The following is a 23,488-nucleotide window of genomic DNA, read 5'->3' on the forward strand; positions in this document are numbered from 1 at the left end:
CTTTTTCGCCACTATCTTTGACATATGCATCTTTAACAAAACACCAGAGAAGGAAGTCGAGCAGTGTTTTCTGGCGAACCAGGTGTCCAGGGAATCGGGCAATTCTGACTAAAATATCCTAACAGCAGAATACTCCAAAAGTCACAATACATGTAATTATTTTCATTGAGACAGGTGCAAGGTCATAATTTGACGCCTTAGCAATTTGTGTAAGCATATTCTATTTGTTCAATTCAAATTCCAGTTGACATAGCAGCTTTGCTCACTGATGAAAGCAATGAACTCTGTTCATTCGAAGCCGCGGAAAATCTATATTAAGGAGGGCCGCACTGGACCCTCAGTATCAACAAAAATACAATTCAGCAGATGCTTCGGCAAGTGATAAAGCGTTTCCCATATAGACTTTAGGTTACTGAGCATCATCATCTTCCACAACCTGAAGTGGACAGCCTTTCTGTCACTGTTGGCCCCAGAGCTGTTTACACACGCACACCCATCTGCACCACATGGTAGCACTTGCAACTTAATAGGCTGCACTCCACATAGGCCACTCCTGCCTCCACACATGAAAGAACCCAAGCAGTCCAACCAGTTTTGAGATCAGCAGCAGCGGCGGGTCGCCTGAAGCATTACGCCGGGCGTTAGTTTATTTTTATCGTGAGTCCGAGCGGTATACGCAGACTGATCGAGGCCGCGTGTTATCCCCCATCTTCCCATATTGCGAGGAGGCTATCCGAACGCCTAGCTTGTTGGCTAACTGTGTTCAAGATGAACGGCGAGCTGAACGGTTTCCATAACAACTCATTCGTCGACGACGACTGCTTCCTCTTCACGTCCGAATCCGTCGGAGAAGGACACCCTGGTGAGTTTGATTATTATTTTTACAATGGATGGACGGACAGTGTGAGTACCGAAATTACACGCACTACAAATGCTAGTTTGACAGCACCTCCTCCGAGGTCATGTGGCGTGTCTCCTTTGTGAGGTACGGAGTTTTTGTGGTCCTTTTCATGTGTTCGCAATATTTAGGAAGACTTCTTTTGACTTCACCTCCCCCCCACACACACTCAGACACACACTTTCTTTTATGTAACTATCATAGCGGCGGCAACATAGAAGTTAGCTAGCTACTTAGACACGAAAGCTAAATGTCAATAAAGAACACGTCGTTTAATAGAATACATTTTAAGTTTAGCCGGGCTAATTTGTATGATTGTCTGAGAATGCGGCGGTATATTTGGAAGGAATACACATTCGGTTGAATTTTAAGGGATTTATTAGCTTTAATATCGACATCATGCACCGCCTAATTCTATTCTCGCCAGTCCAAGTCAGTATCCGTTAGCTTCCTGCTCTATTCACAATGGCAGGAGAACAACGGCAGTTTTGCCGTTTATTTGTTTTGCATTTGTGTGAAATTTCATTTGTCGAATAATGTCTTCTAATTAGTATTATACATATCATTTATTTATTTATTGTTAATTATTATATTGTTGTACCTATTGAATTTCTTGCGTTATGTTTTGAGTATGATCTAATGTACGGCTTTGTGTTAGAACTGTGGTTCTTGTTAAAGTGTTCTACAAAAAAGCTGGAGTTAGGAATTTACAATACCCCAGGAATAATAATAACAACAATGTCAAATTTGAAAAATAAATAAAAATTGCCGTGAATATAAAATGAGTTTTCAAAATTATGATAAACCAATCTGTTTTCTCCACTCGCAAACTTGTGTGGTCATGTACTGGAGATGTGCTGACGTCACACCCACTCAGCTGTCAATGAAATACCATTTCTATGACCTGGAAAGATGAATGCTAATTTGTCGAAACTCCCACTTGGACATCTCACTTGCAATGAAGTAACTTTGTCTTGACTTGTTTTCAAGACTGGAATGCGTCCGTTGACTTTAAAAATGTGTAGTCAGAAGTGGTTTAACCTGTCCCATAATAACTACCGGTACATGAATCGGCATGAAGGAGGCAATAATGATTCTGTGTTGCATCATCTGAAGAGGTGTTCCCAATTTTTTGGGTGAACACACGGAAAGCACAGTGACTTTCTGGATGAAGCAGGGAAGTTGTTTACCACAGCAACAAACATATTGGTAAATAGACGTTAAAACAGAACATTATGATGTTTCAAATAAGTTGTTGTGCCCAGTGGAATTTTTTTACCTACATAACAAGACTGCTTTGATTTAATACTTTTCGTTGACAATATCTTAAATCCATTTTTGTCCTTCTTACAGATAAGATTTGTGACCAAATTAGTGATGCTGTTTTGGATGCGCACCTCACCCAAGACCCAGATGCCAAAGTAGCATGTGGTAAGTTCTCTCTCCCCCAACCACTTCATATTACAACTTTATTCTCATGATAATTTTATTCTCATGACTTGTTTTGTCTTGTAAGATTTAATGTTTAATTTTCATTTAAATTCTAACATTATTCTCATAATAACAATAATATATTTAAAATTTGTTCTTATAGAATTTCAACAGTTTTCACACTTCTTTGTTCTCATAGAAAGACAAAAAAATTCCTGTCATATTATGATTCTCATTGTATTTTCCCCCAATGTTGCCCTTCCTTCTGAAACTAATTGCTTTAATCCCAAAAATAAACCTCACTCGTAATTCTGAAGCTCTCAGGACATTATGAAGGCGCTCTCTACTAAATTACATTGGATGATTTAATGAGCTGTGTCTTCATATCAAGAGCACGGAACATGTCCTGCAGCCCCCCCCCCCCCCCCCCCCGTTTTTCCAATACACAATCCTATTTACTTCTTCACTCAAGTTTTTAATGCGGGGAAAATGTTTTCAGTTCCAAGCCCTTCTTTAAGATGTGCATCCCAGACAAGTTTAACATTCAACGTGTTTTACATTTCTTGAATGCACGGACTGCTTGTGTGTTGTACTCGAGGATGTTTCACACTTAAGATTTAAGTTAATCCCTCTCACCCGAACAGAGACGGTCGCTAAAACGGGGATGATCCTGCTGGCTGGGGAGATCACCTCCAGGGCTGTGGTAGACTACCAGAAGATTGTGCGAGAGACAATCAAGCATATCGGCTATGACGATTCTTCCAAAGGTAAACTTCCAAACCCTAACAAAACAAACCTTATGCAATCTGCTGATCATCTCCAGTCTTGGAGTTAGTGCAAAAGCACAGATATTTGTTCAAAACATTCAGTTATGCAACATGTTTTCATGGTGTTGCTTCACACTTTTGACATGCAGGACAGTGCAAGTCTAATTTCCATATTTCTGTGATAAGTAGCCTGGCCTGGGTATTTATTTACTCAACCGCAGGTGTGACTTCAGGACTCGCAAATATATAGAGTAGGAAGTGGAAAGTCAGAAGTATAAAATTATTGTGTAATGATACACTTTTGACTTAATACCCGCAATACGTTTGGTATGTGAACCTGTTGCTTTAGCAGCATTACCAAGACAAATCTTATTGGCCCACTTCCCTCCGCTGTGCAGGAAACAAGAGTGTTGTTTACATTCGGATCTCTGTTGTCATTTTTGCTAGTGTCTTTTTTTGGGGAAAAATAGCTGCCGGAGGGTTTGGAAAAGTCACTAAATATAGCATCCACACATAGTCATCTATTTTGTCCTGACACCAAACAAGTTTGAAACGTTTTTTTTTGTCATAGCCTTAACTTGGGGTCAACTTCCACAGAAATAGTAGGTCTATTTTCTTACTTCATAAATTAAATTAATGATGTAAAAATAAGTTTTTCCTCTTTTCCCTCTGGTTGTTGAACACGTTCACATAATCAAAACAGCCGTCAAACTGCATCGCGAGGCTCCTCCATGTCTGTTGTCTACGGGTAGCAGTGAACCTGCTGCAGCGCTTTGATAGTCTTATCATGTAGAGTTAGGCAGGTGAGGCATGCAACTTTGGTCCAATATTTGCGGCCTAGAAGCACATACCACAGGTCAGGTTTAAAACACACGTCGAGCGTACTTACTTAGTTTCTTTGGGAGGAAGAAAAAAAATGAAAAGCAGTCCATGTAGTGGGGTATGTGCTTTGAGCTATGGAAGCCACACAAAAAAACGATTGCACTGACAAATAAACAATACAATTGATTAACTGAGATTGCGGCGCCAAGTAAATCCACGACTGACTGTCCAGTATGATTGAGGCCTGATTGTCCACTGCAGGCTTTGACTACAAGACCTGCAACGTTCTGGTGGCTTTAGAGCAGCAGTCGTCCGACATCGCTCAAGGCGTTCACCTGGACCGCAAAGAGGAGGACGTGGGCGCCGGCGACCAGGTCTGACGGCACACCGGTCTGGACTTCCACCGTTCATGTAACTGATCTCATGACGACTCCCACAGGGTCTGATGTTCGGCTATGCCAGCGATGAAACGGAGGAATGCATGCCTCTTACCATCGTCCTGGCCCACAAGCTCAACGCCAAGATGGCCGAGTTACGCCGCGACGGAACGCTCCCGTGGCTCCGACCAGATTCCAAAACTCAGGTCACATACGAACCATATGTTCAGTTTCTGTCAACCCAGTCAAGCGAGGCAAACTCATTTTCATCAAAGGCCGCATAAGAAGTTACGGTTTCCTGAAAATCACAATGTATAATGACCTCATTATTTTATTGCCAACTGTGCCACCCTGGCCACATTTTTGCTGAGCTCTGTGTATCTGATTTAAAGGGTTATATCAAATATGGTGGGCCTTGATTTTACCATCGTGCTTTGTTTATTGACTGTCGCAATGTTTTCCTGACAGGTCACAGTCCAGTACAGACAGGACCGCGGCGCCGTGGTTCCGCTCCGCGTCCACACCATTGTCATTTCCGTGCAGCACGACGAACTCGTTGGTCTGGAGGAGATGCGTCACAGTCTAAAGGAGCAGGTGGTCAAAGCGGTGGTCCCTCCTGGCTATCTGGACGATAATACCATCTATCATCTTCAGCCCAGTGGTCGCTTCGTCATTGGTGGGCCGCAGGTAAGAAATGAGATGCGCAATCTTCTGTGGACCTTGCAAATCAGTCAAAATAGCTGGGATTGAGAGGTTTGCTCCACTGAAAACGGCTGGGATTGAATGAGTTAATCTCAAGGTTCCATGCCTTCAAAATGTTAATTTTCTCTTATGTGCATTAAGAAAAAAAATAACGATGGCCAGCAGATGGCAGCATTGGACGTCTCTTGGAAGTGCTCACCTGTATGCTCCTGCTGGCAACTAGTTCAGGGTGTAGTTTGTTCAGATGATTGTGGCATCACAAAAGCCAAATTATTAGCATCAGAGTCACTGTTGTGAATGGAATATGTTTTTCCACAACAATATTTGTTTGGTTTTTTTCACATTCAAAATAGGTGATTTCGTTGAAACCAACCCATATGAGTGTATGTGTGTTGCTAAGAGAGAGAGGGAGGGAGGAAGGAAGAGAGACTTATAAGAACAAAAGCAGGTCTCTCCATCCTTAATTGTCTAAACAACCCCAATTGACTAATCATAAACACGTCTGCTGCACACCAGCAGGGATCGCTGGTGTGTGTGTGTGTGTGTGTTTGTGCGCTTGAGCAAAGGCCCACTGGGGCAATTTTAAAAAATATATATACAACTCCGTTTGCCGCCCTCAGGGTGACGCTGGTCTGACTGGGCGCAAAATCATCGTTGACACTTACGGCGGCTGGGGCGCCCACGGAGGCGGCGCTTTTTCGGGCAAGGACTACACCAAGGTGGACCGCTCCGCCGCCTACGCTGCTCGCTGGGTTGCCAAGTCACTCGTGAAAGCGGGACTGTGCAGGCGTGTTCTGGTCCAGGTGAGAGTGAAGCACATCGGAGTGCATCCAGGCAGATCGTGGCTAAACACTGGCTGAAACCCGGTGGCGTAGGTGTCCTACGCCATTGGGGTGGCGCATCCGCTCTCCGTCTCCATTTTCCACTACGGGACGTCCCAGAAGAATGAGAGTGAGCTGCTGGACATCGTGAGGAAGAATTTCGACCTACGTCCAGGAGTCATCGTGAGGTATCCATGCAGATTTCTTGACTTTTGGTGGCACATTTTCCTTTCGGTGACTAGCTTATGTTTGTGTTCCTTCCTATGGCAGGGAGTTGGACCTAAAGAAGCCCATCTACCAGCGCACTGCAGCTTACGGTCACTTTGGCCGTGCTCTCTTTTCATGGGAGGTTCCCAAGGAGCTCAAATACTAACTCCCCTACCCTACCGCTACCCGCCTTGCTCATTTCATGTAGCGCGTGTTCGTCTCTTTCCCATCCTACTGTTCCTCTGCACAAAATAGCCCCCATCACTGCCACGTCTGTTACACTATGTACTTTGGTATTGGGCCATTTTGTCAGCTTGCTCAACCCCGTTTAAGAGCCGCCGCATTTGTCTTGAGACGACTTTCTGCCCAAGGCAACCAAACGCACAACCGTCGTCGTTTCTTTGTCCGTGCTGTCCCTTCACGCCATTTTCTTTCTGACGTTTTTACAGAGAAGTCAGAAGCTGCTACTGACCGTTTTGGCTGTGTTGGGGCTTCACGTAAACTTCACTCCATTTTTAAAACGTAATTTTATTTTGTCACTCGAAATGTCAAGCGGTCGTTCTAAACGAGGTTAAGTGTTCTGGATGTCATTTCAGCGTAGCCAAGCCCATTTACAGCAAGGGGGGCTTCACTTGCTCATGTGGCACTGCCCCCTACTTGAAGCATAGAATGTCATTTGATTGTCGTGGGACCGAAATTGTTGCCAACGGCAGCCATGAAGGTCTGTTGAGTTCCTGCTTGTCGTTGATTCACACGTAATAGGTGCCCGTTGTTTTGAAATGCTGACGCAACGTGATCAGATTTAACTCATTGAATTTGCGACACTCTCCTCACCCTTTGCGCCTAATTAAATGTGACCTGCACTCCTATGTACAAGCAAGTTACGGCCGAAGTATTATTTACTCATGTTTTTTTTTTAAACGGTCAATCAGATGTATTCCTCTAAACCAATGTTCACGCATTGCTCGTCACTTTGTTCGTTCCAAAGATTTGTTGAAGCACAAGATCTTCCTTTTTCTTTCCGCCCAATTGAAATTGATTGCATTTTAAAAATGCTCCTGACCCTCGCCAAAGGAGATTGTGACGATAAGCTGCTTACTCACCTATGCCTTTTACACAGAATGTAGTGATTGTGGCGATGACCAGGAAAAACCACCTGGTAATTTCCCGCCTTTGGGGGTAGTAATAATAATAATAATAATAGATTTTATTTATAACCGCCTTTCAAGACACCCAAGGACACTTTACAATAACAAAAAACACAAAACAATACGGGTTGAGCAGCAGCAGCCAAAACGCGCCAGCGTTCACTCAACCCGAAAGTCAGAACCGAGGTGCGGCCAGATTTGTGAGACGCGGAATAGCCGAAAGCCTGAAAAAGCATGATGCTCTCCCTTCACAATTAAAGCTGCCCAAGAATTAGTTCGCACGTCCCACCAGATGCTGATGTCATCAGGCCTCGATTTGGTTTCATGCAAGATTTAGACAATGGTGGTCATATTCCATCTTGCTGGGTTCGATGTAAAAGGTACAGGTGAGCAATGCATCTATTGAAGTGAAATGCCGCATTGTGAAATTTCTCTGCATCTGGCTGCCTGTGTTATGCCTGGCCCACTTTGTTCCCCAGTTCGTACCTTCTCGATCCAGGCTGGAACAGGCAGTGTAGTGTGAAGGGAGCTTTGGCAAGGCGCTTCGGTCTCTGACACCCCCGTGTGGTCCCTGGAGTGTACTACAGACACATTTTAGGAGCGCCACGGATGTGTGTGGCCAAAGAATGTGTGAGCCGAATCATCAGGTAAAATGACTTGCGAGTGACGTAACGTTGTTTCAAACCACAAGATGGGAGAGTCCTTAATTGGCTGGTGTTGTACAGAGAAACCAGCCTGTTTACACGGGACCTCATGCAGGTTCTCCCTTCCTAAATTATTCTGTAAAGAACTTTGTTGCTCTGTGTATGTTCGCTAATTATTAAGTGCCTTTTCTCATTGTCTGCATTGCCGAACACCCCCGCCCCCTTTTTTTCCCTTTGTTGCACACTGTGTCACCCAGGAGTCTAACCTGCTGTTGAGCTTCTCCCTCAAGCTCTTAAAAATAAACAGCATGCTTTGCTCATGCATTTTGGATTATGTGTCGCATCTTTTTTAGAGAATTGTACCTCAGTCCATTTATCCGTCTGTTGTCGGTCGCGCTCGACTGTGAGGCAGATGTGTTCCTTTTTGCACAACCCGTTTACGATTTTGAACAACTACAAAGGCATATTCTAGAACAAAATCACAACTCAAACCAGAATTATATGACTGATGGTTTTTTTTGTTTTTTTTTACTCAACAATTGATGTAAACAATTACAACTTTGGATAAAATGTTACGAGTACAAAATCTGTAGTTCATGACCTTATCTGAGCCACGCGCTCCCAGACCAATCCACAGAGAGTGAGTGAGAAAAGCACGCACACAATGCCTTGAGGTTTCTGTTCAGAACCTGTAAAGCATAGCAGGAATATCAGGAGTCAAGAGACAGAAGCCATTTGTAGTTTCTTTAACCGCAACACCTGGCTCAGACACGTGATGACTCTCAATTCCAGCCTGGCACACACACACACACACACACAGTTAGGGCACGATGGTTTTTTTTGCATGCCGTTATCAAAGATTTTTAAAGCTTTAGTCACATCTACCTGACAAGTCTTCAAAGAGTGTTGTAGCTGAGGGGTTTCCAGGCAAATCTTTGACAGTAGAACAGAGTCTACACGGAGTGGAAATAGTATTAACACTAGAAAGTTGTCATTCTCATCCCTTAATCAAAAAACAAAAACCAGGACATTTCCAATTGACAATGCAGAAAATGCACAAACAGAATATGAGCCAGGTCCGTCAAATCGGCAAAAATATGGATCATGGCATTCCAAAGTATAAACGGATAAATGCCAATGTTTTCGATTAATTCAACACAAACATAACTCTGCTTTCTTAGTGTACTACAGATTATCAGAAAAAAAAGCACACATATGATGAACTATTTTTAACTTACCCCACATTTCAGAGAGGTTGGTAGGTCCCTGCACCTGTAGGTTGCCAAAGTGCAGGGGTCTGGGGGTGAGGGTTGGGGGGGGGGGCATATGTATGGTCAGTGGTTCGCTCCAAACATCCATCTAGTATATTTTATATGCTTTCCATTAATATATATTTTTTTAATTTCCATGAGCCTCAATCCTACGCCTCAAACCTGGTTAAACTAGAACTTGAAGGTAAGGTTGTTGTTTTTTTCCTTTATGGGGCAGAACGCTTTTGCTATCATCCGATAATTGCCATGCTGTTTTTTCGATGACTCATACATAAGCATTGTGCCACTTGAGAGCAATCAATCGGAACTTTGTCACTCAAAAAGCTCTGTCTGGACTGTGATAAAATTTGTTTGATGTCTCTTATTGAATCAACCTTTTGTTTTTGTTTTTTCTTCCAGGTTACACAACAATGTTTTCAGATTTTGTGTGTGTCGGCGTGACTGACCAACGGGAGGACCCTCCTGACTTTTGCACAGGCGGATGAGTGTGCAGATGGCCTTCGGGGTGGCAAAGCTTAGGAGGGCGTCCAGCAGCGTCTTGCTGAACGTGCCAATGACAAACTGGCACTGATTACGGTAGGAGATGGGCATGATGTGACAGACGTCCTTCATCAGCTCCACCACGGCCTTCTAGGAAACCGCTAACACAATTAGACTGGATGCTTTCATATCTTCCTGAACCTAATTTTCCAGTCGTATATGTCAAACAATCACAGAATTAACTCCAAATAGAAATTACAAGATAAAACCCGAAATACAATCCGACCATCTGGTTGGTGCTGCTGATCTACCTCAGTCCTCTCTTTGGGCAGCAAGTCATCCAGTGTCTTGATGAAAAAAATGCAGAATGAGCATGGCGACGTTGGCTTCACCTAACAAAACAGGAGATATTAAATGATAGTCACCGTCATTGATCTTTTTGAAAAGCGCGCCGTCTCATTGACTGACATTTGCCTGCAATGGAGCAAGCTGGAGCGCCTCGTTGAGCAAAGAGCCCAACGTTTTCTGCTGGTCGTCTGAGCCGCACAGCCCAGTGATTTTGCAGATGTCCCGGGGACTCTGCAGGCAGACACGTGGGAATTTAAAATAATTTGATATAAGCACGCGTGTATTAAAATTGTATCAAGGCCCAGCAACGTACTGCTATGACAGTGATCAAGCTGATGGCCACTGGAAGGATCTTGTCCACCTCCTCCTTGCATAATGCAGCCACGCCGGCTTTCCCGGGCAGATGGTCACACAGCTGGCCGATGCCAAGCATGATTTTTTTCTAGAAGAAGCATGATTTACTCACCTCAATATTCAATTCACAACAGATTCTAGAACAACATAATCTACGAAGCTACTTATTGGTGCACAGACACAGGCTAAACAATCCTTGACGCGTTTGCCTAATTTGCTCATGACAAAAACGTCGGCGAAACGCCCAAAAAAAAAGTCCACAGCTTTTCTTCTCTCTGTGGTAAGACTGGAAGTCTTCTTCATTTTTTTAATTTTATGTGCCACCTTTCTGCGTAGTTCCGATCAAATTGGTAATGTAGTTCTGACACGTAATGCTAACGATGCTATGGTGTCAATAGCACTTCGATTAAATATGTTGTGTCTTCTATTATTTTGTCATTTTATGTCAACTGTTATGTAAAGCGCTTTGTTACAACTGTGGCTATAAAAAAAAAAAAAAGAAGCTGGATTGGATTGTAAATGAAACGAGACTCCCTTCAGCTCTTTTGACGCCATTTTCAAGAGGCCAACAGAATCATTGTCCAGTGCGCCCTTGCGCCTGAGCCACATATAGTTTAAGATAAACCGTATTCACTCTGTCATTCCAAACTATTACCATCACTGCGCTCTTGCTGATTACGAATGTGTGCCAAGCAACATTCCAGGAATTTGCTGTGAAGAAAAAAAAAACCGTGCGATAGCATTGTGCCCAATCGGGGCCGATAAGGAAGGTCTGATAAGCGAATGTGTTCACCTGGAGGTCTGCGTTGGAAAGCAGGTCGACAAAGAGGTTGATTATTTTTGTGCAGTCCTCACAGGGACTCCCAGCCTGAGCACAAAGTCACAGAAGAAATTAATACACGCCAGCAACTTGTGTGCCCATGCACACTGTATGTATCAACACAAAGATTTGTTTTTTTTAATGGGAAGAAAGGAAACAATCATCGATAGATGTCTTCAGTTGACACGTTACATGTTCAAAGGGAGTTGGAAGTGTGAATTGTTCACAGGTTAGATATACGTGAATTTATGATTTTAATGCAGACGGACAAAGAGACTTACTGTCGTCAGCGCATCCGGTCCGTTATTCAAGAAGCCATCACTCTCCAGGGTCAGAGCTGCGGAGAAGAATCACTCATAAAATCATGCGAAAAAATTCTGAATGTTATATTTGTATTAAATATCGGATTTCAAAACTCTCACCGCAACCTTGTAGACCAGTGAAGAGAAACAACGCAAACGTGATTGAGTTCATCCTCTCTTGAATTTGGCTATGAGTGGGTCAATGGCGTCCCGAAACTCAGATATGTGCAAAGAGGCTCAAAATGCAGCTTTTATTTGACCGCGACCGCCTAACACCGCCTGCCCCAACCCTACTTGCGGGGCGGGGGGGGGGGGGGGGTGTAACATTAGTATTTGCGGCGTAGGGAACGGTCATATTTCAGTTCTTCACAGGTGTGAATGGTGGAAACGGATATACATAAGAGTTGTTATCGTTTTATAAAATCACTGCAGTGTGACCGAAAAGTCTCGGCTCAGAATTATGACAAATAAAGCATATATCGTATTTTCCGCACTATAAGACGCTTCGGAGTATAAGGCGCACCTCCAATGAATGGCCTATTTTAAAACTGTTTTCATATATAGGGCGCACCAGCACATAAAGCGCATAGAAGCTACAGTACTGGCTGCGGTTGCGTTATGCATCCACCAGATGGAGCTATGCTAAAGGGAATACAATACAATGCAGCTTTTATTTATATTGAGCTTTCACCAGTCGCTGTAACGAAGCGCTTTACAGAATATTTCAAATACTACATCCAAGAAATCAGAATATTGATCCATATCGAAGGCGCATCGGATTATGAAGCGCACTGTCGGCTTTTGAGAAAATTCAATGCTTTTAGGTGCACCGTACAATGTGGAAAATACGGTACTCAATTTTTAAAATAACACAAAACAATCCTCTTGCTTGGTGACCTCTAACTCCCGTTAACATCCAAGAAATTAAACTGTCATCTCTAAAGCATCTATAGAATCGTTTTGCCATTTTAGTTGACCTTTTATCCACTATTAAGCTCTTTGACATAAATAGGTGAGGTCAGAAGCTTCGAAACTTTGCGAAACCCTTTCAACATACAACAATACGTTCAAATTTCAGATTTGGTTATTTACACTAACCTGCACATGTAGATAGTGTATATAACCCAAATCAATTCCCCACAATATGTTAAGGTCAACATCTCAACAGCAGCCTGGTATGCGCCGCAAAATGGTCGGACGCGCAGTTTTAAGATATCACGTTGGTAAATTTGCAAAGGAATTACCTGGCAGAATAGCACGTTTGTCTAACACATATTTCCAGTTAGATGATGATGAAAGACCAGGGTCATCCTTAGGGCCACCAGATGTTTTTTTTTTCTTTCTTTTTTCCTGGCGCAGCCTATCCAGCTGACTTCAGGCAGGAGGCCTGGCAAATGGCTGCATTACAAAAATGATCCATATACTGTATGTGTACGTGTACCGTGAGTCGCCTTTTTACATTTATGTTTGGATTTAATAATATCTTTTCATCGCACACCACTGAAAAAGAAAATGATTACTGATTAATGAAGTCATCAGTTTCCCGCTTGTATGCCAGCATAGATTTACTTTCACCACAAAATCACTGAGCCATTAAGCCTTCTGGTGTTTCATTCATTAATGTCTAACCAGCTGTGACGATGAGACTTGATAACTTGATATTGTTCTTCTTCCTTATTATGTTCAGGAAAAGGAACCAATGAATCCAATAAACAATTTCAGGAGGGAACTAATGATTCTCAGAAATGCTGAACAACGTCCAAAGGTGCTCTTTTCCCAGATCTGCCGAGTGAACTTTGAGCCGCCGGGTCACTTGGCGCCGATTTTCTTTTTTCACTTTTTGACAGTCAAAGCCGTCAGACTTTGCTTCTGTTTCCCAAGAAGGGCATATGAGATGCCTCGCTTAACAAAACCACTGGCGAAATGATATAGCTTGCACCATTCCTCAAGGTTGACCAACAACCTTTCGACCAGTACCGCGCATTTCTGCTTTTCGAGGGCCCTTCAACGGGAACTTAAGTGACTTCATGCAACTGTTTGAGATGTTGCAAACAACAATGGGGACAATGTTACAGCTTACTTATTTGAGTTATTTCGAGACATCTTGCTTCTAGCGCGGACGCCAGTAATGGAGGGTGACGAGAAAAATTTGCTATTTTGGGAAACTTTATTAAGTGACATTCATAGATCGACTACACAGATGGTGCCAAGATTTCGACTTTTTATCTTGTCGAATTTTGATCACCCGAGATTCCCTGTTTTAGGAAATTTGAATATTGCATTTTAAAACAATTGCCCTATGTTATTATTCTGAAAAAATGATGTGCTAGAGAGAAAAAAAAGCAAAGGCAGATCAAAACCTACGCAAAAAAAAAAAATCTACAAGTTTATTTGCATTTCTGATTAAAGGAAACATGGTGTAAATTTGCAACATGTGCAGATATGCAAACATGGCCTAGATTTAAAATGATGTATATTTTCATATTTGTTTGTTTTCTATATGGTGTAGCACAAAGGGAGAAAAAAAAAACCACACCAGACAATTAGAAGCACTGCTATACTGTAGTTTTCCTGTTACACAATTCACCGGGTACTTAATTTCCCCCCCACCCCCCAAAGAATAAAATGATGATAATTCTAAATGACAAGTGCTATGCCAATATTTTCCCATTTTTACAGAAATAAAAACATTTCATTTTCCTCCTAACCTGATGGCACGATAAACTGTCCACTGTAGTAACCGCTCCCTCAAAGGGTTAAATACTTTCCAAATTGAAAAAAAACAAACACCCTTTGTGTTTTGACATGTTCTTGTGTCATTTCCAGCTCGAACCTCGCCACGAAACAAAACGTGTACGCATCTCAACTTTAAATCTGTGCAATTCATCAAATACATTGCGATCTTTGTATCCAAGTCCCACCACTCACGTTCCCGTTTGTATGACCTTACAGCTCGAAAGTAAGACACGCGCAGGCATTCAGAATTCCATCGAGTTCCATTTGCGCACAGTTAGAGTGGCAGCTTCCCACAACTGCAATCTTGATTCGTCGTCAGATTATTTCTCCTTTATGGTGCATTTGTTTTGACAAGCAGCATTCAACTGCTGTCCGCAAGTCACTTTTTATGGCGATTCGCCTATCAAGTTTGTTTTATGTTGCCCGGGTGAGGTCATGTGATGAGAAGTGCAACAAAGACATAACTAAACCCTTTTCTGTTCATGTTGGGCTGTTCGTAAATATACTCCGGTGTCTGCAGCACCACTGATTTTGATCACTTACCAGTTTGACAGTCAGTACTTTTGTCACTGTCTGACTGGCACCGGTGATGAGAACGCTCTAATGGAATGAATGTAATTACACACCCATCCGCTCCTTGTCTTGTCTTTGTTGCACGCCACCGTCGAGTTGCAAAGTAACTTTTAAATAGAAACGTATTTGCTTTGGCAAGAAGGGCAGAGCCGCGATCCAAGTCGAGAACATCGAAAATGTTGGGCACAAGTAAGAGCCATCGGATCAGCTTGACCCAAATAAAATTGAACAGATGATGCAAACTTTTTTGGGGGAGTCCAAATTAGGGCTGAACAAGTCATCGAATAAAAATTGACATTGCAATAGAATGCAATTTTCAATTTTGAGGTGAAAAAAAACCTGCTTTGTTTTAGTTGGCTCTATTTCTCATATATATGTCGATTTTATTTAGTTGTATGGTGTTCACATCAGGGGGCACACGGCACAATAGCGCTTAACGGTGTGCCGCGGAAAAATTCCACTTCATTTGTCCGGATTTTTTTAATTTTTTTTCAGCCTTTCGTGCACCCTGTAACCTGATAACGTTATAAGCTGTCCACTGTAGTAACCGCTGTCCCTGAGAGGGTTAATATCAACATTTTCATAATCAGTCAGCCCTCGTTCAAATGACAACACGCTCCCACACAATAAGGGAGCATGCCATTAATATAATCTTAATGAGTTCGAGAATAGTTATAATTTAACTTTCGGGGTGATCTAAACTCGTTTTATCAAGTGGCGTTTGGATGACTACAACAAGGGAACGGGGAAAACAGGTCTGTTTCCTGCCAATGGCCTCACAGAACAGTTCAAAGGGGCGAGGCCTTCGCATGCCACCAAATAAAAACAAATGGCCTGCATCACTGCCATGATGACATTCACACGCTTCTGACAGGTAAGCCCGTTGCCTCTTGCATTGACTGTCATCGTCTGCTGTACTTGTCTTTCGGGAATTGACAAACTGATCTGACAGTTCAGTTTTTTTTCGGGATTTTCTTACAGAAATGATTTTTCCTGTCTTCCTCATACTGGGCATCTGCTTGGTGCCGGCACACTTGAAATCAACCGGTAGATGGAATGTTTTCTACATTTACAGAGCGTGTCAAATTCGGGATGTTTCTGACTTTTTTTTCCCCCCTTCTCCGTAGAATATCTGGGTAGTCCTTTACTTCAACAATGCTTTGAGGAAGCCAAGAAGATTGTTGATGATGCCTACACATACTCTCGAGCAGAGTAAGTCCTCCTTTTTTTTTTTATTTCTGCTCCCCTCCGAACTGGAACTTGTAGGAGGGAGCACATAACTCCACTTCACATGCTCCCTGTGCATCTTCGAGTTCATTTTAAGATGATTTGGCTTACATTCAAACGGGTAGTCCGAATTCAACTTTATACGACATACTAAATGCTTGGTATTCACCCTGACTGCTTTTTAAAGCGCTCTATAAATAAACTTGAGTTGCGAAACGACAGCAATTCAACCCTTTGTAGATACTTATCTCTTCAAATAAATATACAGTCGATTAAAGTCAGTTCTGTAAGTTTTATAATCATCTAAATGAGAATGTTTTCATGTCATCGTCTCAGCTAACGTGTTCTTGTGTTTCTGATGTGTGGCTGAATATGTTCAAATGGGTTAACTAAATGAACAGCATCTGTTACGAAGTAACTAACTATTGACTGAGTTTTTTTTTTGGGGGGGGGGGGGTCAAAATGTGAACCAAATAAACATGAGCTAAATGCTCTGTTCAACCTTCTTTTTGTGCTAAGCTAGCTCACTCAGATTAGTTGTCATATTTCAAGGACCGGTAGTCATATTACCTAACGAGTCATCATCCTGGCGCGTCACCTAACTCAACGCAGTCCAGCTCACATTGTTCAATAGATTTTTGTGGAATCAAGTTAATAAACATTGGTTTAATCACCTTGTGTAAAAAAAACAAGTAAACCATGAAATAACACCCGGGTAGATTTTTGTTTTCCGCCAACCTACCATGCCGGTTTTTGAAATGTGGGAGGAAAATGGAGCGCCCTGGGAAAATCCACTCAGACGCAGGGGGAACATGCAAACAAACACAGGAAGGCCGAAGTCCGGATTCTAACCCAGGACCTCTGCACTGTGAGGCAGATGTACTAACCAACCGCCCACCGAGCCGCTCGAAACCAACTAAGGAATATTTATATAAATACATGTATTTTCTCAAACATCCCCAAGTAAAAAATATGAGCGTCTTGCGGGAGGTTGGCGTAAGGGACGGACGGACCTTCCACTCGGACATTTTAAGTTGAATCCACCTTGGTGCCTTGTTGTCACTTTCAGGAGTCTGAGGCGAGTGCGAAAGGAAGTGGTGAGTCCTCACGACGCTCTGCGTCTGCTGAAGCAGCCTCGCGGGTACACGCGCAATTCCGTGAGGGCCGCGGACTACATGGCGCAGACCCTGCACCTGTTGCAGGAAAGGGTGCACCGCATCCACAAGCGCTCCCTCAATGCAACAGGTCAGTTTCTCCGTTCCAGGGTGGGGGTGATGTGAAGGTTTCCCTCTCGCTGAATGTTGCTACTGTGGGTCGTCATCGCAGATTTGCTCTCGGCGGAGGATCTGGAGAGTCTCAGCATGATCACAGGATGTGCCGCTCAAGTCAGGCCTCCGCCCTGTAGCAGCACGCAAAACCTCGACAAGTATCGCACCGCTACGAGCGTCTGCAACAACCGGTGAGCTTCTTCATTATGGTTTCGTGTCTCTTCACTTTGTCCCCGTTGAGATTTTTCAAATGCTAAAGAGAGACACTTTGCTGAAATACACCACGTTTAATCATTTGACAACATGAGGCAGATAAATGGATGTCGTTACACGCACACACAAAAAAAAATCATATTGATCCTTTTTTTTTTAAACCTCTCAGAAAACCACAAAAGGTGTTGAAACTCCACCGTTGTTTGTGTAAAATGTTGGGCCACGTAGAGCTGAATGTATACACTTCCGTTGAGGTTACACAAGCTGGATTTGTAAAGACAAACCATCTACTGTGTAGACAAAACCCCCGCCTGGGTGCCTCCAACACCCCCTTCACCCGCTGGCTTCCTGCCCAGTACGACGACGGCATCTCGGAGCCCAAAGGGTGGCAGCCCAACCGAACGTTCAACAACTTCGTGCTTCCCCTGGTATTCACTCGGAAACTGGACTCTCGCTCCTTTCCGATGAGCTGCACGAAAAGCCAATGACCTGCTCCGCGCCCCCAGGTCCGCCAGGTGTCGAATAATATCCTGAGCACGACGGACGCCGGCGTGGTCAGCGACAGGGAGTTCTCTCACATGGTGACCTTGTTCGGACAGTGGAACGACCATGACGTCACCTTCACGCCCTTCTCGCCCAGCATCCGCTCTTTCAGCAATGGGATAAACTGCGACGAGAGCTGCGAGCGCACCGAGCCGTGCATCCCGATCCCGGTCGGTCCCTGAAACTCAAACCGATTGGCTAGAAACGAATTCATTGTCCGTAACGTTTGGTGTCTGTCTCCATTCCAAGATTCCTCCCGGTGACCCACGCTTGCCCACCGGTCCCGACAGCTGCATCCCCTCCTTCAGATCGGCCCCCGCTTGCGGAACGGGATTCTCGGCCTACAATTTTGGAGGAGTACCCAATAAGCGGGAGCAGATCAACGCGCTGACCGCCTTCCTGGATCTGGGCCAGGTGTACGGCTCCGAGACCAAGCTCGCCCTCAGCCTCCGTGACCTCAACAGCGAGGGACTCCTGCGCATCAATACCGAATTCAGAGACAACGGACGGGAGCTGCTGCCCTTTCACCCTCTGCCGGTCAACATGTGCGCCACCCGCAGGCGCACCACCAATGACAGCAATGCCAGAGAGGTTCCCTGTTTTATTGCAGGTCAGTCAAAGAAATGGCCTCTAGTTTATTTGATTTATTTTTGTACGTATTCATTATTTTGTATTCTGAATGGCGGCACGGTGGTCGACTGATTAGCACGTCGGCCTCACAGTGCAGAGGCGCACGGTTTGATTTCTGTTTGGGCCTTCTTGTGTGGGGTTGTCACGTTTGCATGCGTGGGTTTTCTCCGGGTACTCCGTTTTCCTCCCACATTTGGAAAACATGCATGGCAGACTAATGGAGCATTCGAAGATGTCCCGACATGCGAGTGTGAGCGCGGATGGTTGTTCGTCTATCTGTGCCTTGCGATTGGCTGGCAACCAGTTCAGGGTGTCCCCGCATATTGCCCGAAGACGGCTAGGATAGAAGAAACTTAACTAAATGGAATGAATGGATGAAGTAAGCGCTGATAAATGTTGCACTCACGCAATCAAATGAATCATTTCATGTCTTCAGGCGACGTTCGCGTCGATGAGAACGTCGCTCTGACCACCATTCACACAATGTTCATGCGCGAACACAACCGTCTCGCCCGTGCCCTGAAGACACTGAACCGCCATTGGGACAGCGAGACGCTCTACCAAGAGGCGCGCAAGATCATGGGCGCTTACACGCAGGTCAGATTCATTTAGGATTCGTCCCCCCTTTGGAGGTTTTCTTCTGCAAAGTGTAAATCCTTAACTCATCCCACGGGTCTTAGGTGTTTGTATTTCGCGACTATCTGCCGCACATTGTGGGCGACGATGCCATGCGCAGGCTGCTGGGGCCTTATCCCGGCTACAACCCTGACGTGGACCCGAGGATCTCCAACGTCTTCGCCACGGCAGCCTACCGCTTTGCTCACTTGGCCATCCAGCCCGTCTTAGCCCGCCTGGGCCCAGACTACAGAGAAGACCCTCAGTTCCCCAGCATCCCCTTATTCAAAGCCTTCTTCACCCCCTGGAGAATCATATTTGAGGGTGAGCATCACTCTCTATGTGTGTACTCTCTCTGGAGACACAGTGCTATGGAATCTGAAGACCACCCATTGTTATGTGCCTCCAGGTGGCATTGACTCACTGGTGCGAGGTCTCCTGGGCCGCCCCGCGAAACTCAACACTCAGGACCACATGATGGTGAATGCTCTCAGGGAGAGGCTCTTTGAGTTCGTGCATCACCTGGCTCTGGACCTGGGCTCCCTCAACATGCAGAGGGGGCGTGATCACGGCTTACCCGGTAGGTCACATGTCCTGACCTCCGTGAGTTCCTCTTCTTTTGATTCATCCGTCATTATCACCCCGTCAATCACAGATGACGACTTCCTCACACCTTCCCTTTCGATGTTTACCTCTTCTAAGGTTACAACGCATGGCGCAAATTCTGTAACCTGTCCGAGCCCCGGAACCAGGCCGAGCTCGCTCAGGTCCTGAACAACCGGGACCTGGCCCGCAGGTTGCTGCAACTCTACGGCACGCCCGCCAACATAGACGTGTGGTTGGGGGGCGTGGCTGAGCCCTTTGTCCCTGGCGGCCGCGTGGGGCCTCTGTTTGCCTGCATCATCGCCACCCAGTTCCAAAAAATCCGCGAGGGTGACAGGTCAGCCTCATACCTCAATCGATACCGGATACTTTGTAGACAGACAGACGGCTAGATCGATCACACTTCCTATTAGCTAATGAAGCTCTTGCCCAACTCGAAAGGCTGTGGTACGAGAACCCCGGCGTCTTCACGGCGAGGCAGAAAGCCGCCCTGTCCAGCACTACCCTGTCCGGCATCATCTGCGACAACACAGGCATCAAGGCCGTCCCCAGAGATGCCTTCAGTATTCTATCGAGGAGAAACCTGCTTGTACGCTGCAACACTGTGCGACGCCTCAACCTGCAGCCGTGGAGAGAGAGGAGCTGTACAGATTTCTTAGGTGAGAAAATTCAGACGACAGCGTCACATTTCTTCCCCCCCCGCCCCCTCCCACCCTCAAATTTTGATGCTGTTGGTGCTGACATAGAAATGATAACGTTTTAAAATGAATATGGAACATGAATTCTCAATTCATACTGCCTGGATCTCCATGTGATGTGATGTTTTTATTTTGCAGAAAACGGTAGCTGCCCTGATCTCCCACTCGAACCCAGAGATGAAAAAGTCAGTGCTCCCTTTATTCTTCCACAATAGATACAACTTGTAAGTCTAGTGTCAAAAGGCTCAACTTGATTGTGTTTCTTGACATCCAGAAACAATTTCCAAATGAGGAGTTTCCACAGGATGAGCTGGATAACGAGGTAGCTATCACACCGACGACGGGACTTCAAGCACTCGATTCATTTTTTCTAAAAATTGAAAGTAGCAATAGCAGCACAATAGTGAGGAATAGCAGTGTAGCATGCTGGAGTGGCTACATTTAAATCCAGTCCAAAAGCAATTTGGCGTATCGAATTATGGCACGTTTAATGACATTTGTGAGAATAAAAACTAAACTTGATTATGTCTTTCTTGACATGCATTCCACAAGCTTCCAGAGGAAGACCCGGATGATGAGGTACATATATCTTGTAAATTTTGTTCTCTACTTACATGTACATTTCAAGTGACATATATCCTATGTGGCGGTGATGACACAAAAGTAAATGGTAACATTAAAATAATACAATAATAAATTGGCTTGCGTTGATTTAAACGATGCCCCGCAAACGCCACATGGTGGCGACAAAGCATTATTTTGTTATGAGACAGGGCGATGGCGAAGCTCCTCCCACACTCAGTTCCTTGGCATCAAGTTGCTAAAAGATGGCGCCAAAGCCAAAGTTTTAGACATGACAAGGTGAAAGGAAGAATTCAAATGTACACAAATGGCCATCATGAAGCCAAAACCAAAGTTGTCAAATTCTGGTCCTCGAGGGCCACCAGCTTGCATGTTTTAGATGTTTCCCTTCTCGGTCACGCCTGAGTCAAATGATCAGCACATAAGCAAGCTCTACAGGAGCCAGACAACAATCTCGATCATTTGAATTTGCTGTGTTGGATGAGGGACACCTCTAAAACTAGAGAATAGTGAGTGGCCCATGAGGACCGGAGTTTGACGCCGGTGGCCTCAGTCATCGAATGGAAGATGAACAGCGTCATCTGCAGGACCAAGGAGGGGTAAATAGACCTTATTTGGTCTCGTTTTGTTTCCCTCGGCAGTTTCCAATCTTGCCTGAATGAGCCCCAGCCACTCGGCCTCATCCTAACCCAGCCTCTGTCCGCCCTCATCGTCCATTTGTGCCAATCCAGTCAAATGTCCACTTGAAGTTGTCTCCAACGAACAGAACCATCACCGCCATCTTTCTCTGGAAATGAACACTGCCGGCGTGGAGTCAGCGCCAGCATCACTCTCTTCTGGCCAACTGACACCAGGACTTTTTTGTTGTCCTCCCTCAAACTGCTGACAATGATACGCGCAGCAAAATTTGTGAGACATAGTCTCCTTTCTGTTACAACATGCGATTTGTCTTTTTTGTTTGTTTCTATTGTGATGATTATTTATGTAATGAAGCATAGGCATGCGCAAAGGCTTTTTAGTATGAATCCCACTCATCTGTTTGTGTTCTGCACTGAATAAAAACTGAAGTAAAAACAGTTGTGGCCAAGTGTTCTTAATTTGAGGTCATCAAGTCAGGTTTTATGAACGCTTAAAATGAAAGACATGAGACTACCAGAAATTGAATCAAGACCATGCTGGGGACATGTAAAAACAAACAAAAAAATGAAATGAAACCTGTTGAAATATATTGATCATTTATTCTGTACACGATATTTCAGATTTTGGTGTGCAAATGGAAGTGACGGCTCTCTAAAGTAGGTAAGACTGGAATCTTACATCATGCAATAATGTTCCTTGTCCTGGAGATAGCACTATCTGTTCTACATTTTCCCCCTTCCAAATTTCGACAGCAGTCGCATTTTGCTCAATTTCTATTTCCATTTTTGTCTTTGTGAAACCTTATGTACTCATACTTGTTCCAGACATATTGTGAATGCGCCATGATTGAATTTTGTGATTCACTTTATCACCAACAAGATTTTTGACAACTTCATTGAACTATTTTTGGGCCTGGGAATGTTTTGACAAAGATGATGGCACTCAATATTTAGAGAGTATTAGGAATGAGATTAGAACATATTTCCTGTTGCATTCTGGGAAATGTAGGATACCGGTATTTAGCGAATGAATGAATGAATGTCAGACCAGAACAGAACTGCTGTCCATTTGGACCTCAAGGATCGTCTGTGATGCATTCAAGAATGTTCTCCAACCCTCAGAACTTATAAGTACATAAGTTACAGACGTGCTAGCGCGAAATTTTATCACTGAGCAGACGATGGAAAAATGAGATCTCCCACCACATTCCTCCACTTGTGAGAGGAACTGAGACATTGGAATTTTCTTTTACAAATCTATAAATCTGCATGACAGTGTGAGGCAAGTACTGTACATGTAACGTGTGCCGGTTTGCACTTTCACTCCTCCTCCCCCCATGGTTTTAAAAGAGTGCCACGTAGTCCTAGCAGACTGTGTGTGTGCGTGTGCGTGTGTGCGCGTGTGCGTGTGTGTGTGTGTGTGCGTGTGTGTGTGTGTAAGTGCATGCGGTGCAGGCCCCTGACAGAGTGCTCCTAGAGTAATGGAAACCCAGTATTTATGAAACGGGAGGAAATATTTGAATTATCTGCGTCTGTTAGAGAACTTTGAGCTTGGCCGAAATGTATTTCAGTGGGCTTAGTTTTTGCTAAACAAATGAAAAATAGATAGGGGGAAGGGGGGTAAAACCCCCCATTTAAAGGAAATGAAAATGTAAAGAGATAATACAGTGGAACCTCTGAAGGGGCAGCACGATGGAAAGTGGTTAGCATGTTTGTCTCCCACATCAAAGGTTTGGGGTTCAAATCTCAAATCTGGCCTTCCTGTGTTTG

General features: G+C 44.3%; 3 protein-coding genes across 4 annotated transcripts; 2 read left to right on the plus strand and 1 right to left on the minus strand.

Annotated features, from left to right (window-relative positions):
- The first annotated feature begins 511 nt into the window (after nt 1-511).
- mat2aa (methionine adenosyltransferase 2Aa) lies at nt 512-8,151 on the plus strand. The gene is made up of 9 exons (XM_086135050.1): nt 512-862; nt 2,252-2,329; nt 2,974-3,096; nt 4,180-4,292; nt 4,358-4,501; nt 4,764-4,982; nt 5,618-5,800; nt 5,873-6,006; nt 6,089-8,151. Exons 1-9 carry the CDS (start codon nt 769-771, stop codon nt 6,189-6,191), a joined length of 1,191 nt encoding a protein of 396 aa, XP_085991176.1. The 5' UTR covers nt 512-768; the 3' UTR covers nt 6,192-8,151.
- A 163-nt stretch (nt 8,152-8,314) lies between these two features.
- On the minus strand, nt 8,315-11,656 carry sftpba (surfactant protein Ba). 2 transcript variants are annotated; one of them, XM_086135052.1, is made up of 10 exons: nt 11,513-11,656; nt 11,372-11,427; nt 11,064-11,138; nt 10,230-10,358; nt 10,037-10,147; nt 9,880-9,960; nt 9,535-9,715; nt 9,056-9,114; nt 8,703-8,770; nt 8,315-8,610 (listed from the first exon to the last, which is right to left on the minus strand). In XM_086135052.1, exons 1-9 carry the CDS (start codon nt 11,562-11,564, stop codon nt 8,714-8,716), a joined length of 801 nt encoding a protein of 266 aa, XP_085991178.1. In that variant the 5' UTR covers nt 11,565-11,656; the 3' UTR covers nt 8,315-8,610; nt 8,703-8,713. The 2 variants fall into 2 exon arrangements, with proteins under 2 accessions (XP_085991178.1, XP_085991177.1); XM_086135051.1 differs by having other exon boundaries at nt 9,535-9,718.
- A 3,754-nt stretch (nt 11,657-15,410) lies between these two features.
- mpx (myeloid-specific peroxidase) lies at nt 15,411-22,156 on the plus strand. Its single transcript, XM_086135344.1, has 17 exons — nt 15,411-15,575; nt 15,683-15,748; nt 15,829-15,913; nt 16,998-17,173; nt 17,255-17,387; nt 17,708-17,837; nt 17,916-18,122; nt 18,202-18,562; nt 19,019-19,179; nt 19,263-19,521; nt 19,607-19,777; nt 19,900-20,137; nt 20,242-20,459; nt 20,637-20,683; nt 20,773-20,820; nt 21,051-21,077; nt 21,722-22,156. The coding sequence occupies exons 2-17, from the start codon at nt 15,685-15,687 to the stop codon at nt 21,740-21,742; spliced, it is 2,346 nt and encodes a 781-aa protein (XP_085991470.1). The 5' UTR covers nt 15,411-15,575; nt 15,683-15,684; the 3' UTR covers nt 21,743-22,156.
- Nucleotides 22,157-23,488: the final 1,332 nt, after the last annotated feature.

The sequence above is a fragment of the Hippocampus guttulatus genome, chromosome 17, assembly GCF_054856545.1.
Source record: "Hippocampus guttulatus isolate MCC_2025c chromosome 17, RoL_Hgut_1.0, whole genome shotgun sequence".
Classification (NCBI taxonomy): Eukaryota; Metazoa; Chordata; class Actinopteri; order Syngnathiformes; family Syngnathidae; genus Hippocampus; species Hippocampus guttulatus.

Bases quoted from the DNA above. Each gene is read 5' to 3' on its own strand.
- sftpba (XM_086135051.1), bottom strand. From the start codon at position 11,564: ATGAACTCAATCACGTTTGCGTTGTTTCTCTTCACTGGTCTACAAGGT. The intron at 11,139-11,371 runs GTAAGTCTCTTT...CTTTGTGCTCAG, and splicing joins GACCGGATGCGCTGACGACA to GCTGGGAGTCCCTGTGAGGA. The intron at 10,359-11,063 runs GTGAACACATTC...TGCTTCTTCTAG, and splicing joins TTTCCAACGCAGACCTCCAG to AAAAAAATCATGCTTGGCAT.
- mpx (XM_086135344.1), top strand. From the start codon at position 15,685: ATGATTTTTCCTGTCTTCCTCATACTGGGCATCTGCTTGGTGCCGGCA. The intron at 20,460-20,636 runs GTGAGAAAATTC...TTTATTTTGCAG, and splicing joins GAGCTGTACAGATTTCTTAG to AAAACGGTAGCTGCCCTGAT. The intron at 20,821-21,050 runs GTAGCTATCACA...GCATTCCACAAG, and splicing joins AGGATGAGCTGGATAACGAG to CTTCCAGAGGAAGACCCGGA.
- mat2aa (XM_086135050.1), top strand. From the start codon at position 769: ATGAACGGCGAGCTGAACGGTTTCCATAACAACTCATTCGTCGACGAC. The intron at 4,502-4,763 runs GTCACATACGAA...TTTTCCTGACAG, and splicing joins GACCAGATTCCAAAACTCAG to GTCACAGTCCAGTACAGACA. The intron at 6,007-6,088 runs GTATCCATGCAG...TTCCTATGGCAG, and splicing joins CGTCCAGGAGTCATCGTGAG to GGAGTTGGACCTAAAGAAGC.